Below are 13,893 nucleotides of genomic sequence, written 5' to 3'. Positions count from 1 at the left end.
AGCTGGGGAATACCCAATGTCACGTTTTCGATGCCAGTTATATAAGAAGCTGGTTACGAAACCCGATCAAGCGAGCACAAAGCAACTCAGCTCGTGTTAAGAAATTTCGCCCCACGATCACCCACTAATCTCTTGCAGAAAAGTACCCAAATCAGGCCGTGTTCTCCTTAGTCTCAACAGTCCCACGCTTTTCGTTGAATCCGGCATCCTCGAAAGTCTCGTGTTGGACGGCTTTCTCTGCGGCGGCCACGGCCTCGTCCGCCAGACGCTTGTCCTCGAAAACTATCCAGTGTTAGAAGGAGACGCACGAATCTCGTTATGATGGGGGGAAAGAAACCTGAGACGTACTGAAGGCAAGTTCTTCCAGGGTGCGGCCGTGAGTCTCGGGGAACATGAAATAGACGAAGAGTACCTCGTATGCGAGCCAGCAGCAGTACGAGATAAGATATTTCCAGCCAACGCTGTCGAGACCGATTGGGTTAACGAAGGTTGTGAAGAAGCTGGCGAGGCGACCGAAGAGCTGGAACACGGCGATACCGCTGGAACGCTCGGCGTACGGCCAGATTTCCACCATGTAGGCTGTGTCGTGTTAGCACGCATGGAGGTGCACGCAGAAAGGGGGTGCCAAAGAGGACACGAATGGGGTGAACGGCGCGACTTACTGTAAGTGAGCGCATTGTAACCCATGTTATAGCAAGGCGAGTAGGCGTAGATGAAGAACAAGACCGCAATGTTGGCAGCTTGGTTCGGGACCCCGGCGGCGACAGCGGTTTGGGCACGCTCCATGGAGATCGTCCAAGCAATATAGCAGAGTAGCAGACTGATCGTGCAGACAAGGTACATCACACGGCGGCGGATCTTTACTACAAGAAGCGAGACGACAACGCCGCAGAACAGACTCCAGCAGGCAATTGAAACGTTGATCTTCTGGATGTAGGTCGAGTCTTGAAAACCAATGAGCTTGAGGAGGTCCCCAAGGTAATAGCTATTTGGAGAAACAAGTCAGCCGCTGATGGGTCAAGATGGCAGGAGCTGGGAGCGGAGCAAGCTTACGAGATCAAGGTGTTTCCGGACCACTGAGTGAAAAGGCCGAGCATAGTGGTGATTAGCAGACGACGGCGCATACCCGAGGTCTTGAAGAGATCCACCCAAGACTTCTTCGAGTTCTCGAGTTCGATACGGATGGTGGTTTGCATCTGCGCGAATTCGGCGGCGACGAACTCAGCGCCACGATCGGTCTCTCCGTGGTATTTGGCAAGAATAGCCTGCGCTTCCTGGGACCGGTCCTTTGTAATGAGCCAACGGGGGCTTTCAGGGAGAAAGCTAACGGAAGAAAAGGTTAGCAATGCGCTGTATAGTTCAAGATGGAAACGAGGAGCACATACAAGACAAAGGACAACTGGATAAGCGAGGGGCAGATCTGGAGGAGCGAGGGGATTCTCCAGGCCCAGTCACTCTTGATGCTGTTGGTTCCGAAGCAGATCGCGGCCGCAACAATTTGCCCCACAAAGTACGACACGTTGAAGAGAGACGTTAGGACGGGGCGCTCTTTGGGGTAAGCAAGCTCGCCGATGAGGGAAGATCCGGAAACGATGCAGGTTGGGATTCCGAAGCCGAGGATCATGCGAGCCACGATATACATGCCAACTGTGGGTGCCCACGTTAGATTCGCCCAAACGGCGATTAGGGGGAGATCCAAAGCTTACCGTGAACCGAAAAGCCCTGAATAAGAGCTCCAATGACCATGATGACGGAGCCACCAAAGATGGACCACCGGCGACCGAAACGGTCATTGATCCAGGGAATCAACGGCAGAGAAAGAATAGCACCCAAGGAGTATGCGGCAGCAATAATGCCCTTCAGCGCACCCGCGGGGTGACCAAAGTCTAGCAGCGCAGGTGTTAGTCCAATGTATCCTTGAGAGCCTTAAGCCGTGCTCTTCATATGGCCACTCTGTGGAAACAAGGGTATCTTACAGTTTTGCCATGGGTCAACAATCTGCAGGGCATTGATCATTTGCGAGTCAAAACCAGATGTCAACTCGATACCCATACAAGTCGGGAACAGCATCAAATAGAGGTAGAGCAAATTCGGCTTCTTGTAAAACGGCTTCTTGTCCTCGTTGGCTAGCCGGGTGATGATGGGGTCGGACTTGCCGACTTCGGCGTTGGTGGCGGAACCGACTGCCATGGTCGCGGTTTTCCCTTCGCAAGTCTTGACGGTGGGGGTGAAAAGGGTCCCTGGGGAAGGTGTCGACGTGAGTTTGGGATGAGGGGAGGAAAGACGAGAACGCAAGGGAAACGCGAATCGCGGAAGGCCTCGGTCTTTATTCCCAAGCTCGATCAACCACATTCACGGGTCCAATATACGGCAACTACAGGGGCAAGCCCGCAAGCATGGCATGGCGTCGCCTTTCCCACCGAATTCCGAGTTCCAGGAAACGGCCTTGGCTCTGCTGCTCTCCCTGCCGTGCCCTATTACCCCAGCCAGTGAGCGGGATGCGGGTTGCATGTCGCCCGGCGGACGGAGCTGACGGCAACATGGTTGGTCAGAGAAGACAGCTTCAGCGGAAATGCAAGGTTGTGGGAGCGAGCCGAAGGTTTGCTCTTGCGCTGGAGTTGTCACGCTGCGGCGTGATCCCCCAAATCTCCGAAAAACGAGGTCGAAACGCAGGGGTGGGAGCGCATGGGGGGAGCCCCACCTGCGCGCGTGGTGGTCTGGGGGAAGGGGGCGGGGGGGTTGACTTTCGTTTCTGGGGGTGGAGGTCGACGCTTTGATGCGCGAGCGACGACTTCACCTGACAACTCCGATTCCACCACGAGAGAGCACCTGATGTCGAAAGTTCCACCCGAACATCCAGACAGAACAAGCGAAAGGAAGCGAGGGTGTGACCCTGGGACACCACCGCCCAGGGCCAGCCAACCGTCGCGTTGTCGCCTTGATTAACTTGGCTCCATGGAGGCTCAGGGGTAGCAGGGTTGGCAGCTGTTGGCAGGCCAGAAACTTCTCTTGCCGCACTGAAGTGGTGGTGCCCAGGCTTGGCGTAAACTTGGCCGTTGGGGGGCGCCCCCCAGAAGCCCTGTTGCCACGCTGCTCAATTGGAGGAATTGGGGAAAACGTCGGCCGTCTTGTCCGGGTAAATGCCACGCTAAGAACACCAAGGCGGCTTCTTCGCAATTTTGTCCCGCTAGCGCGAAGCGAGACACCCCCCAATTCGTCGTGTGTGCGTCTGTCGAGGTCTGTTGGAGCAAGCGTCCCTCCAACAAATATGATAATTTTGCTGTGTCTGCGCCCTCATGGCACGGCATGCTGGGCACACCAACCTTTCATGTTTGCCGTCTGACGGATGGCTCTCTCGGCTTCTCTCCTGTAATCGGTCCGCAGGCCATCCAACAAGCTGGGCGAGCGACTTGGCAGGCGGAGAGCCAAGAACCTAAGCCAGATCGATCACCATCAAGCTCATCTTTGACCAACAAACACCGATCTAAGGAACCCGAGAGAAGTTGAGAAACCGCCCCTCAAACCAGACCAATAATTCTTCGGTGCGACAGGAAAGCCAACGGCAACATGGGCTGCACCGCGGCTGACACATGGCCGCGTGCCTTCACAGGGAGAGGCCCACTGAACCCGTGGTAATTCACCGTCCCCGCAATGTTTCCCCGCAACATTTCCCCGCCTCGTCTATAAATTGCATCCTGCCCTTGTTCCCTCATTCGGAACAGCGGGGCCATCTCCAATCAGCAGAGCATGGTCCATTGGTCTCGCATGGCAACAATGATTGACCCGCCCCAACAGCTCCAACAGCGTGGGAAGCGGGCTCGCTTCGGCGTCGCAATATAATTCAATTAATTAATTAATCAGGCATGAATTACCAGGGTGCCGTGGGGCTGATGGGACTTCACGAATGTTCAAGACTTCGAAGGCTAACCTCACCTCATCTCGACCCTTTGCACATTTGACATGCCCAAGAAACTGTGCGGTACTGCACATGCAAAGGTTCAGCTCGGCCCGGCAAATGGTTTCGGGTGCGTCGAGGCTCACTACCTGTACTTGTCAGTGCCGAACGCCCGGTAAGTGTCCCGGACCTGAAAAGGCCCAAGGCGCCATTCAAAACGCCATAAGTCACCCCCGCAACCCCGATAGCGCTAAGACTCGCCACCAACGACGACGCCGCGTTGCCGCTTTCCCTTGCGCGAACACTCGCTGTGCCAAGGCCATCCATCGTCCTTGGCCGCATCAAGCCTTCGGGCCATCCGATTTAGGCGATGTTGGAGGACGCAGCAAACAGTTCACAGAAACCAATGCCCACCACACCTTTGCGGAACACAGCCAAAAGAAGAAGAGGAGCGCATTAACCTTCCGCCTGGGCAACGGAATCTGTCCCTGAAGCGCCGAGGGTTGCAAACTGATCTGCCCTGATATCCCCCTCGTTGAGCAAGCGGACGTTGCGAACCGCTTCCTACCGCAACCTGCCCCGAAACATGCCCCCCATATCTAAGGTTTGAACAACAAGCCGATGTGGGACCCCTTCTCTTTAAGCCTTCTCCAAGTGCCTCCCTTCTTCTGGCCTCCCTCGGGGTTCAAGATCGCCGCCGGTTCCGAGCTTTCTGCCTGTTCCAAGATGTTTCCCACCTCTGACTTCTCCCGCAGCGTCAATGTGGATCGCAATCGACGAAGGTTCTCCTTAACCCAACCAAGCTTCGTGTTCTCGTCGGTGGCGTCAATTTGGGTCGCTCTCCTCTGCTTCTCCATTCCCATGTCGAGGACTCTGCTTTCATTAGACGGGCCGATGGCCTGAGAATCATCCTGATTCCGGGATTTCGCTTGGTCTATAGGCGACTTCGTCATCTCCTTGGCCTTCTGTCCCTTGTTGCTATTCTCGTCTTCAGGGTGCTGAAGTTGCAACTGCATCCTCTTCAACTCATCGGACATCTCACTGCCTGGCTTCGTTTCTGCGTTAGACGCTCCCTTGTCGTGCTTCGCTGCGTGACCGGATCCAGAGGGCGCATTCTAGTCGTCCTCCTCTCCTTCACTTTCGGATCGAGCTAACTCAATCTGTCGCTGATGCTGCTCATAGGCTATTTGGAGGGTGTGCTTCTTCCAGACCTCCCGTCCTTCAAAGTCCAGAATACCAAGCCTGCCAGCATCGTCGATCATATTGTCCCAGTCGGCGGGCATGAACGCGTCTTCGTCAGGAATGGGGGTTGTCGTATCGTCGTCAGGGGGTTGGCCATCAAAAATGTCTCTGAGAGCCCCCGCGGCTTGCTGGCCTGCAAAGAGCTTCTGGACAGCGTACCGGATTTCAAGAAAGCGAATCTCCGGGAGCCGCCGTTTTTCGTAATCAGATGTCGACAATTCGTAGACATCCCCATGGCAGAGGAATTCATTTCCAATCCTCCCGTCCACACTTTCCACCACTCTTCGGCCATCTGAGAGGTCCGCTTGTGTTTCACGGGTGCGCTTTTCACCAAGACCAATCTCAGCATTCCAGTCGTTAAACCAAACCACCTGCAAGTACATTTTGCTTTGCGGGTCTGTTTTGTGTGGAATGGGGCGGAGACCGAGGCTGTTGCGGTCCCATAGCCGATGCGCTGTAGGCTGTAGCGGCAGGATGTTCCTGTTCTCCTGTCCCGCTATCCCGAGTTGTTGTATTTCCTCCAAAGGCCACATCCGACGGAGCATTTCCCAAAAATTGACAGGCCTCGTCATGGCCTTCGTTGCTTGCACATCGATGATGTGCGCCGCATCAACTTCCTCAACTCCAGTGAGAGGGCATCGGCCATCATACCAATCTAGTACCTCCTTCTGCGCCTTGGTATTTGCAGAACTGCGAGGCGCCGATTCTTTAAGCTGTTTTTTGTTCGTCCAGATGCCGGTGCAAGATCCGGCGTTCGAGGTAAGTTCGGTTTTCACTAGTTGGATATAGCCAAACACCGAGGTTGCCGCGATTGTGCCCACCAGCTGTAAGCCAGCCGGCCTCGAAGAAGGGTCGTGGGCCACAGCCCGGGCTGCTGACAAGATCTTGATTTCTGCATTGATATCTGCCTGAGCGCTCTTGTTGGAAGCGCTATTGCGCTCCAATTTCAGGGCTTGAATCTTCGCGGCGATGGCCGTGGCGAGTTCTTGCCTCAACTCTTCGTATGCGGTCGGGGCTGGGATGTTTGTAGGCGGCGGGGCGACGGCGATGGTAGCCGGCGTGGGCTCATTTGGAGCCCAGTCGAGGCCGTGATGGCCCACGAATCGTCCTCTGATCGGTGGAGGTGGCGACGCCATGGTACGGGTGCTCTGGATTGTAGGGTGGCGGTGGGGGTTCTAGAAGGACAAAAGATTTGTGGAAAGACCAAAGGATTTGTGGAAGGACGAAGGAAGAAAATTTTTCACTCAGCGAGCGAGGGCGGTGAAGAATGACTTGAAGGATCGGAAATCTTTTCACCTAGGTTGGTAGAAGGAACAACCGTGCGATGCCCCAAAATTTTATCTCAGAAGCTCAACCACATCTTTTTATCTCAAAAGCTCAACCACAGCTTTAGGGCTTGACATCGTGCAGAAGTACCGGTAGGGTTAGGGTTAGGTCTAAGAGTGTTTTAGGCAAGATATGACAATGCAGCACCTTCATGAGAATGGAACATTGTGCACCACAGACGAGAGACGGAATATTATTATAGATCGAAGCAGCTATGATCTGGCTATTAGGGAATGAGGGCATTGAACTAGTAATGATGAGCAATACCGATATAGGCCTGCGGGGACTCGTGGACATACGATATTCGCCTATAAGGACAGACATTATCACATCTGTCGCACAGGATGAGTCGTCTTTTCTTGATACTCTGAGTGCATTTAATTGGCAGTAAATTCGGGATCACAGTAACAACTTTTCCCTCCTTTCTTGCTACGTTCCGTAACATCAATAACTCTCATCTCCACACACATAACATGGTATCAACAGGTACGTTAGTTGCTGCCTTCACACTATCATCACTTGACGGTTTCTTGCGAGGAAAGTACCAAAACAATTACTCTAACCTTTTTATGATTCATTATGGCTAACGTGCATTATAAGCGAGTGGGCCATATAAGCGAGTGGGCCACTTTTCCATATAACGCAACACCTATTCTCAATTACCACGCCGCAACATTAAGAACCAACTACAATTACATCGGAAACAGCTGAATCAGACCCTTCTACAACCTCCTGGCACATACAGGCATTATGGCCAGGCTTGCCGCATACACCACAGCACCGAACCTTCGTACGAGCCCCCCCTACACTACCACTATCCGGCTCCTTTTCTTGCGCCACCTCCCCAACCACGGCCTTCTAGTCCAGTAGATCCTTTATATCTTATACTACAAGTAATCCTCTAAGCTATATACGCGTTCTTTTAGCTCTCCGGCGCTTACTAAATGCCTCGTTGGCCTTATAGAGCGAAGAGACCTCAGAGTGTAGGAGAGCCACCTTATACATTATAGCTATCGTACCTTTGGTAAGCTAGTCTATAGTAGCCAACATCGAGGTTAGGGAGCTGTTTTAATAGTTAGTAATACAAGTCTTAATAAATATTAACTACAAATCGGCTTCTTAAGGGTTATAAGGTATCTAGAAGATTTAAGATTATACAGTACCAGGCTATAAGGTTAGTAATATTAGTATAGAAAGCTTGATATCTAGCTTAAAAAGTACCCTCTCTAAATCGTATAGAATAAGGCCTATACCTACGAAGCTACCTTAGATATTGCTCTTGGTAATAGAGGTAAAGAAGGCTGTACGAAAGGCATAGAAGAACTCAAGCTTACTTACGTAGTTGATATATATATATATCAAGTCCTCGATCTAGCAGCCATATACCTGCTTCAACAGCCTAAAGCAGCTAACATCAAGTAGCTAGAGGAGGTAGGAGGAATATAGAGGTATATAGAGTATAATAATATAGTTCTACTTATAATAGAGCTTAAATTCAGTAGAGTAGTAGCTTTCGTAGCTATCGAGGATTAATAACCGGTATTTACCTTTTCTACAAGGTACTATATAGAAGTCGAAGTGCTTGATCTAATCTAGGCCTACTATATTAGTAGTCTAGCCATTATCAGTGGTTATAATATACCAGTCAGCTAGGAGGTTATATTCGGTATACCAATTGGCGAGGTGGTACTATATAGCCAAGATGATAAAGGGGGGGATAGCCTAGCTAAGGGTATTAATACCCTATATCACTATTGCCCACTTACAGTTACCAGGCTAGGCTAGCTTTACCTTACTATAGCTATCTGAGGTTATAACTACTATACCTATAAAGATAATACCTATTATAAACCTAGTCTCGTCGAAGTTATAGATATCGTCCTCTATAATACTATACTTAGCCTTAACGTTCTGTACAAGGGCAAACCACTTACCAACGACCTTCGGGTCTTTATACTTTACCCTCTGGTAGTCGTATCTATATATATAACGCATTCGGAGCTCTAGTTGGCGTTTGACGAAGTTAGAGGCCCAGAGCTTACCAACAGGGGGTATATTGTATATCTGTAGTAGTTAGTTGGCCATATCTTCTACACCAGCAAGCCTTGGTGGAAATGCTCGTTTAGATAGCTTAATTACATATTGAACAATAGCCTTCTCTTCGGAATCGGTAAGCCGGCGTAAGTTGGGCGTAGTATTCTATCATACAAGTCGGCCAGCACGTCGTTGGGTTAAGGTCATACGGGGGACGTTATAGATCTTCGCTGCCTTTTATAGGCTTAGATTTTCGTCATTTTTAAGAGCCTCGAGGGCTAACAATACGCTGGCTTCATTTGAAGTACCAGGCATTTTAGGTTGTAGAGAAAATTGATGTTAAGTATGGAAGTGGCGCGTTACGTGGAAAAGTGGCCCACTCGCTTATATGGCCCACTCGCTTATAATGCACGTTATACGGGTTTCTTCAAGGGGTGCAAAAACAAATAATGGGTTTAGAAGCATGACATTGATAAGGTGTATTAATCGCCGAGGTTTTAGACTTAATTAGGGCTCGCCTAACTAATAACTACGAGTTAACAAGCAAACCAAGGCTGGCATTTCTGGTCGTCGCGGTGGCCAAATGCCATTTTCTCAGCACCCGAGTTACTTCAACCTGCTTCGGTGTAATTACTGGGTCTTCTCCAACGGCAGGATACGTGGTATCAAGGGACTATACACCTGTTTGCACGTATGTTTCTCGTCTCATACAAATGCAACTCCCAAGCTCCATTTTGCACCGACATTTGGCCTGGGGGTCGTCGCAGTACCTCTACACAAGAGCATCCGGAAAATTTCCCTCCCGTTCCGATGGCGACGAGACGGACTCGGATTTTCAGCGAAATATAAGTTATGATTTATAGTTCCAATGTCTTTGGTCCCTCCCGTCGTACAATAGCCATCCCCCCTGATTCATCAATTCCTGTCGACCGATGCTATCCATGTCATGTTCCCACTGCTTTCTCACTTCATCTAGCAGAGCCGGCTGAGTGAGGACATCAATCGCGGTCCCGGCTAAGGCTTTGCCAACTCTAAGAGCTCTCCTGAACGCTTCCCTTGTCCCAGCCGCCCCCTCAAAGTCTGGAGTGTGCGGTTGGCCGGCTTTAGGCCCGGGGGGGATGGCGAAGCTCACGTTGATGCTCGGCATTGCGTGACTAAGATTTCCCTGATCTGTACTGGAGGGCACCCAGGTGAACGATTCCTCGCCAGGCCCCGGTTCCGGGATTGGAGGTTGCGGTGGGTCAGGTATCAAATCCCAATACTTTGTGTACGAGGCCGCAAGGACGCGGTTTGGCATGTGGTCCTCGTATCCTGGCGTCCAAGTAATGTTTATCCCCGACCCGGTGGCCTCAGCACCAGCACGAAAACATGCGCGTACCTTTTGTTGCAGTTCCTCTAGGCGTAAGGCGGTCCTGGTATGCAGCATACACACGCAGGCAGCGTAGGAGTGGATGATATTGGTCGCCTTCCCCCCCCCGTTGGTGATGGCAATGCCAATCACGTCACCCGGCATAGTCTGCTGCCGTAGGGCAGCTACCGCATTGTACGAAATGACGAGGGCGTCGAGAGCGTTGATTCCTTTCCAAGGCTCCTTTCCTCCGTGGGCGGCACGCCCGAAGTATTCCACTTCCAAGCGCGCAAAAGCAGTAGTCCGGACTAAGGGGCTGTTGTGGAGGATACCAGGATGCGAAATGAGCGAGACGTCAACATTTTCGTATGCGCCTTTCTCGAGGAACAGGATTTTCCCTCCTTTATAACCTTCCTCTCCCGGAGTGCCGAACAAAATCACCTTGCCTGCCAACTTGTGGCGTTTCATGACTTCCGCGGTTGCGAGCCCAGCAGCCATCGATGCACTCGCAATAAGGTTATGCCCACAAGCGTGGCCAAGATCGGGAAGTGCATCTGAATCAGCACTCGGGTACATTAGTCCACATCCTCAATAGCTAGAAAGGGACATGATTCTTACCCATCTCAACGTTGAACGAGACAACTGGCCCTGCATGACCACTATCATACTCAGCCACCCAAGCTGTCTCCATGCCGTAGGCCGATGGCATGACCCGCCAGCATGGCCTGAGCTTCAAGAACTCGGTCAAAGCGTTGTGCGCCTTGAACTCACGAAACGCCAATTCTGGATTCTTGTGAATGAAGCTGTTCAGTTCCCATAATGGAACTTCGAGATTGTCGAGGCACTTCTCGACATCATGAAAATACTCGGAGGCCCTAGGGTTGTGGCTTGGATTTTGTTGGGGTTGCTGGATAATGTCTTCTATCTCAACAAAGACGAAACTGTCTTCCTCCATGCTTTGTTTGGGGTGAGCTGTTTCCTCAAACCTGACCTTAAGGCAGTTGTGATCAAATACGATGAGTATACACCTAGGAATGCGTATGGTGTAAAAACCGTCTCGCTCTCTCGTTTTCGGTCAAGCAGCTAAGATGCGGTGTAACCTCATTGATGGACCGGTCAATGTTGCGTGCGGAGCTCAATTGCTCCGAGGAACTTGTCTGGGTAGGATCTGCTAATCTGCCGTCATGCCCCGATATTAGGGTAGAGATGTCCGACGCTCTGAAACATACAATGATTTATTTGCATAAAGCAAGCAAGAAACGGAATCTAAGCCTATAATCAGGTCGTCTTGAACTTGTCAAACAAATCTCACACACTGGCCACGACGCATCTTGTCGTCGAGATGGAAACACACAAACACAATGTGGAAACGACACTCAACTATTGGGACGATCCCGGCGACGGCTCACGCCCGACACCGATCTTTATTGGCCGAGGCAAAGTTACCAACAAACGGCCTCATCGTCCCCACGACTTTGTGGTGGCAGACATCACCGGTGAGGAAGACCGATATTCTCTCGACACACACGGGTTCCAGTTTTGCAAACACGAGAGCAAGGAGGAACGATTCACCGACGATCAAACCATTCAAGCGGCCTACTACGAAGAATGTCGGCAACTGCTCATAGAGCTCACGGGAGCTCGTCGAGTGCACATCTTCAACCACAAGGTGCGCCGCGGACCGACGCAATGGCACCACCTGGGACTCCACGGAAACAATCTTGCCAACCGCGGCCCTGTTACCAGAACGCACGTCGATCAGTCATATGCGGGGGCGGAGCTCCGGCTGAGATGGGAATTCCCGGATGCCAAGGAAGCTGATGCATTGTTGAAAAGAAGGTATCAAATTATCAATATCTGGCGGCCCATCGAGACCGTCCTCAAGGACCCTATCGCGGTGGCCGACGCGAACTCGGTTCCGGACTCAGATCTAGTCGGTGCGGTGATGGTGGAGGAGGACTTTCATGGAGAATCGTGGGTGGTCCGGCACAATCCCAATCACCGGTGGCATTTCAAATACCGAATGACGCGGCAAGACGTCCTTCTCATCAAGTGCTTTGATTCCGAAACGTCCTTGGCACGGAGGGCTTTGCACTCGGCTTTTGAGGACCCGGAGTACCGCGATGAGGCGTCGCGGCAGAGCATCGAGGTCAGGTGCCTTGTTTTGTATTGAATTAGGAAGTCTGCGGTCTTGGCCTGCTTTGCCAGGTTACATGCATCGCCCATTCAGAGGCTGGGAGCCAGTTCTGAGTAGGCCAAGTCTTCTGATAATCAAAAATGGCATTCAATGTCACGCCAACTCCGTGTTCCGTTGCTTTGCGGTGATCAGAAACCGCAGTTTTGCCGGAAGGAATGTGCGGGGGTTCCCTTAACACCGGCACAATTCGGTCGTTAGGTTGCAGAGGATCCTATGATGGCCGTGCGATTACTGAAAGCAGGCAGTTGCCGACCACGTATCTGTATTGTCTGGGACAATGCAACACCCCTCACCCACCCGCTCTTCTTGAACGGGCCCTTCATACACGCGTTGCACAATATCTCTCGGCGTCTCGGGTTAATATCTGATCGTTCTCATCAATTGCCGAATTGAAAACGCCCGGCATAGAAAAAAGGGGTTAGGGTATAATATGGGACAAAGAAGCAGGTTGCAGCTCCCATGGTACCAATACAAGTCCTACTTAAACCGCCGTACCCCTCGGCTGATTCGGGTTTTGTATCGTAAGCCAGGTGTCTCTCGATTTTATTTTTATTATCTACCCAGGCCCCCCACCCGCGAACTTCAGCGACGCTACCCTCTTCGCAATGACTGACGCCCCGGAAACCGTCGAATGGCAGGGCAAGCAGGTCCCGGTCTGGTCCATGAAGACCATTGACTACGGCTTGCTGCTTTCTCAAGACCCGGCCGAGGTGGAGAAGGTTGTCAAGGCGTGTTTGGAGGAGGGTTACTTCCAGCTCGACCTCGATAGCATTGACGGCCGTGGAGTGCTTGACAACCGGGAGGAGGTTCTCAAGCTCATGAACCGCTTTTTTGCCGCGCCGATTGAGGCCAAGAATGAGTACGGGCTAATTGACTCCCACCTCGGCTACGAGCCGGTCGGCAGCCGGACGGGCGCTTTTGGTGCCGGAACCAAGGATGGATATGAGATGCTCAAGGTGTCTCGTGACGAAATCCAACTAGGCAGCCCCCGGGTTCCCTCTCCGATCAAAGACAGCGGCGAGCTGCGCATTCTGGAGCGCGCCATCGGTAGCTGCAACACCGTCACCAAGGTCATTCTTGCGGCTCTCTCCACGGGCATGGGCCTCACTGGTGCCGAGCGATTCGAAAACTCGCACCGCAACGACAAGCCATCGACCACCACGCTCTCCATGATGCATTATCTCCCTGCAGAGGAAACGGGACAACACAAGATCGGCCACCAAAAGCACACCGACATCAGTTCCTTGACCCTGCTCTTTAGCGACCAGTGGGGTCTCCAGATTCGTCCCCCGGGAGAGTGCGGTGCGCGTGAGATGGGCTTCGTGGCCCCCAAGCCAGGATGCGCCTTCGTGCATGTTGGTGACTCGCTACGGTTTGCGAGCGGTATGAAGTTCCAGTCGTGCATCCACCGCGTGGTCCCGTTCAACCCGACGGAACATCGTTACTCTATCGCCTATTTCCTTCGGGCGCAGGACGACACCATGTTTATGGACAGCGAAGGGCGGTACGTAACGGCTAAGGAGTGGCATGACGAGAAGTTCAAGGCGTTCACAGACCCGCCAGTTTGGCAAGCTATGGCGCCCCGGTCCATGATTTTAGGAGGCATGAAGGAGGATGGTGCTGACGACCGAGAACCCGTGGCTGCGTTTGCACCTGAAGCCATCAAGGCTACATCCGTCGGGGCATGAGCAGGTTTCATATTGGCTGTGTTTCTTCAAGCACTTAGCAGTAGCCTACCTTCCAAGTTTTCCATGGGCAGATATTATTGTCAGATCAAAAAGTCAGCTCACTTGTTCCGGGTTTCCTCAATAACCTTGCTCGAGGGTGTCACGGGTGCGTTGTGAAATATGA

At 52.0% G+C, this 13,893-nt stretch overlaps 4 protein-coding genes across 4 annotated transcripts; 1 reads left to right on the top strand and 3 right to left on the bottom strand.

Annotated features, from left to right (window-relative positions):
* Nucleotides 1–151: 151 nt before the first annotated feature.
* Nucleotides 152–2,190, bottom strand: C8A04DRAFT_12983 (general substrate transporter; the record flags this gene model as incomplete). Its single annotated transcript, XM_062777538.1, has 7 exons — nucleotides 152–282; nucleotides 349–579; nucleotides 663–985; nucleotides 1,054–1,323; nucleotides 1,386–1,647; nucleotides 1,707–1,886; nucleotides 1,977–2,190. 7 exons carry the CDS (start codon nucleotides 2,188–2,190, stop codon nucleotides 152–154), a joined length of 1,611 nt encoding a protein of 536 aa, XP_062636119.1.
* Nucleotides 2,191–5,010: 2,820 nt separating this feature from the next.
* On the bottom strand, nucleotides 5,011–6,273 carry C8A04DRAFT_29705 (uncharacterized protein; the record flags this gene model as incomplete). Its single annotated transcript, XM_062781107.1, has 1 exon — nucleotides 5,011–6,273. The coding sequence occupies one exon, from the start codon at nucleotides 6,271–6,273 to the stop codon at nucleotides 5,011–5,013; it is 1,263 nt and encodes a 420-aa protein (XP_062636118.1).
* A 3,074-nt stretch (nucleotides 6,274–9,347) lies between these two features.
* C8A04DRAFT_29704 (uncharacterized protein) lies at nucleotides 9,348–10,800 on the bottom strand (the record flags this gene model as incomplete). Its single annotated transcript, XM_062781106.1, has 2 exons — nucleotides 9,348–10,399; nucleotides 10,464–10,800. The coding sequence occupies 2 exons, from the start codon at nucleotides 10,798–10,800 to the stop codon at nucleotides 9,348–9,350; spliced, it is 1,389 nt and encodes a 462-aa protein (XP_062636117.1).
* A 387-nt stretch (nucleotides 10,801–11,187) lies between these two features.
* Nucleotides 11,188–13,886, top strand: C8A04DRAFT_38117 (uncharacterized protein; the record flags this gene model as incomplete). Its single annotated transcript, XM_062784119.1, has 3 exons — nucleotides 11,188–11,994; nucleotides 12,573–13,659; nucleotides 13,762–13,886. The coding sequence occupies 3 exons, from the start codon at nucleotides 11,188–11,190 to the stop codon at nucleotides 13,884–13,886; spliced, it is 2,019 nt and encodes a 672-aa protein (XP_062636116.1).
* Between the last annotated feature and the right edge of the window lie 7 nt (nucleotides 13,887–13,893).

The sequence above is a fragment of the Dichotomopilus funicola genome (genome assembly GCF_033296635.1).
Source record: "Dichotomopilus funicola strain CBS 141.50 unplaced genomic scaffold C8A04scaffold_41, whole genome shotgun sequence".
NCBI lineage: Eukaryota > Fungi > Ascomycota > Sordariomycetes > Sordariales > Chaetomiaceae > Dichotomopilus > Dichotomopilus funicola.
The sequence above is the reverse complement of the archived record's forward strand: the minus strand, read 5'-3'. Positions and strand labels throughout refer to the sequence as shown.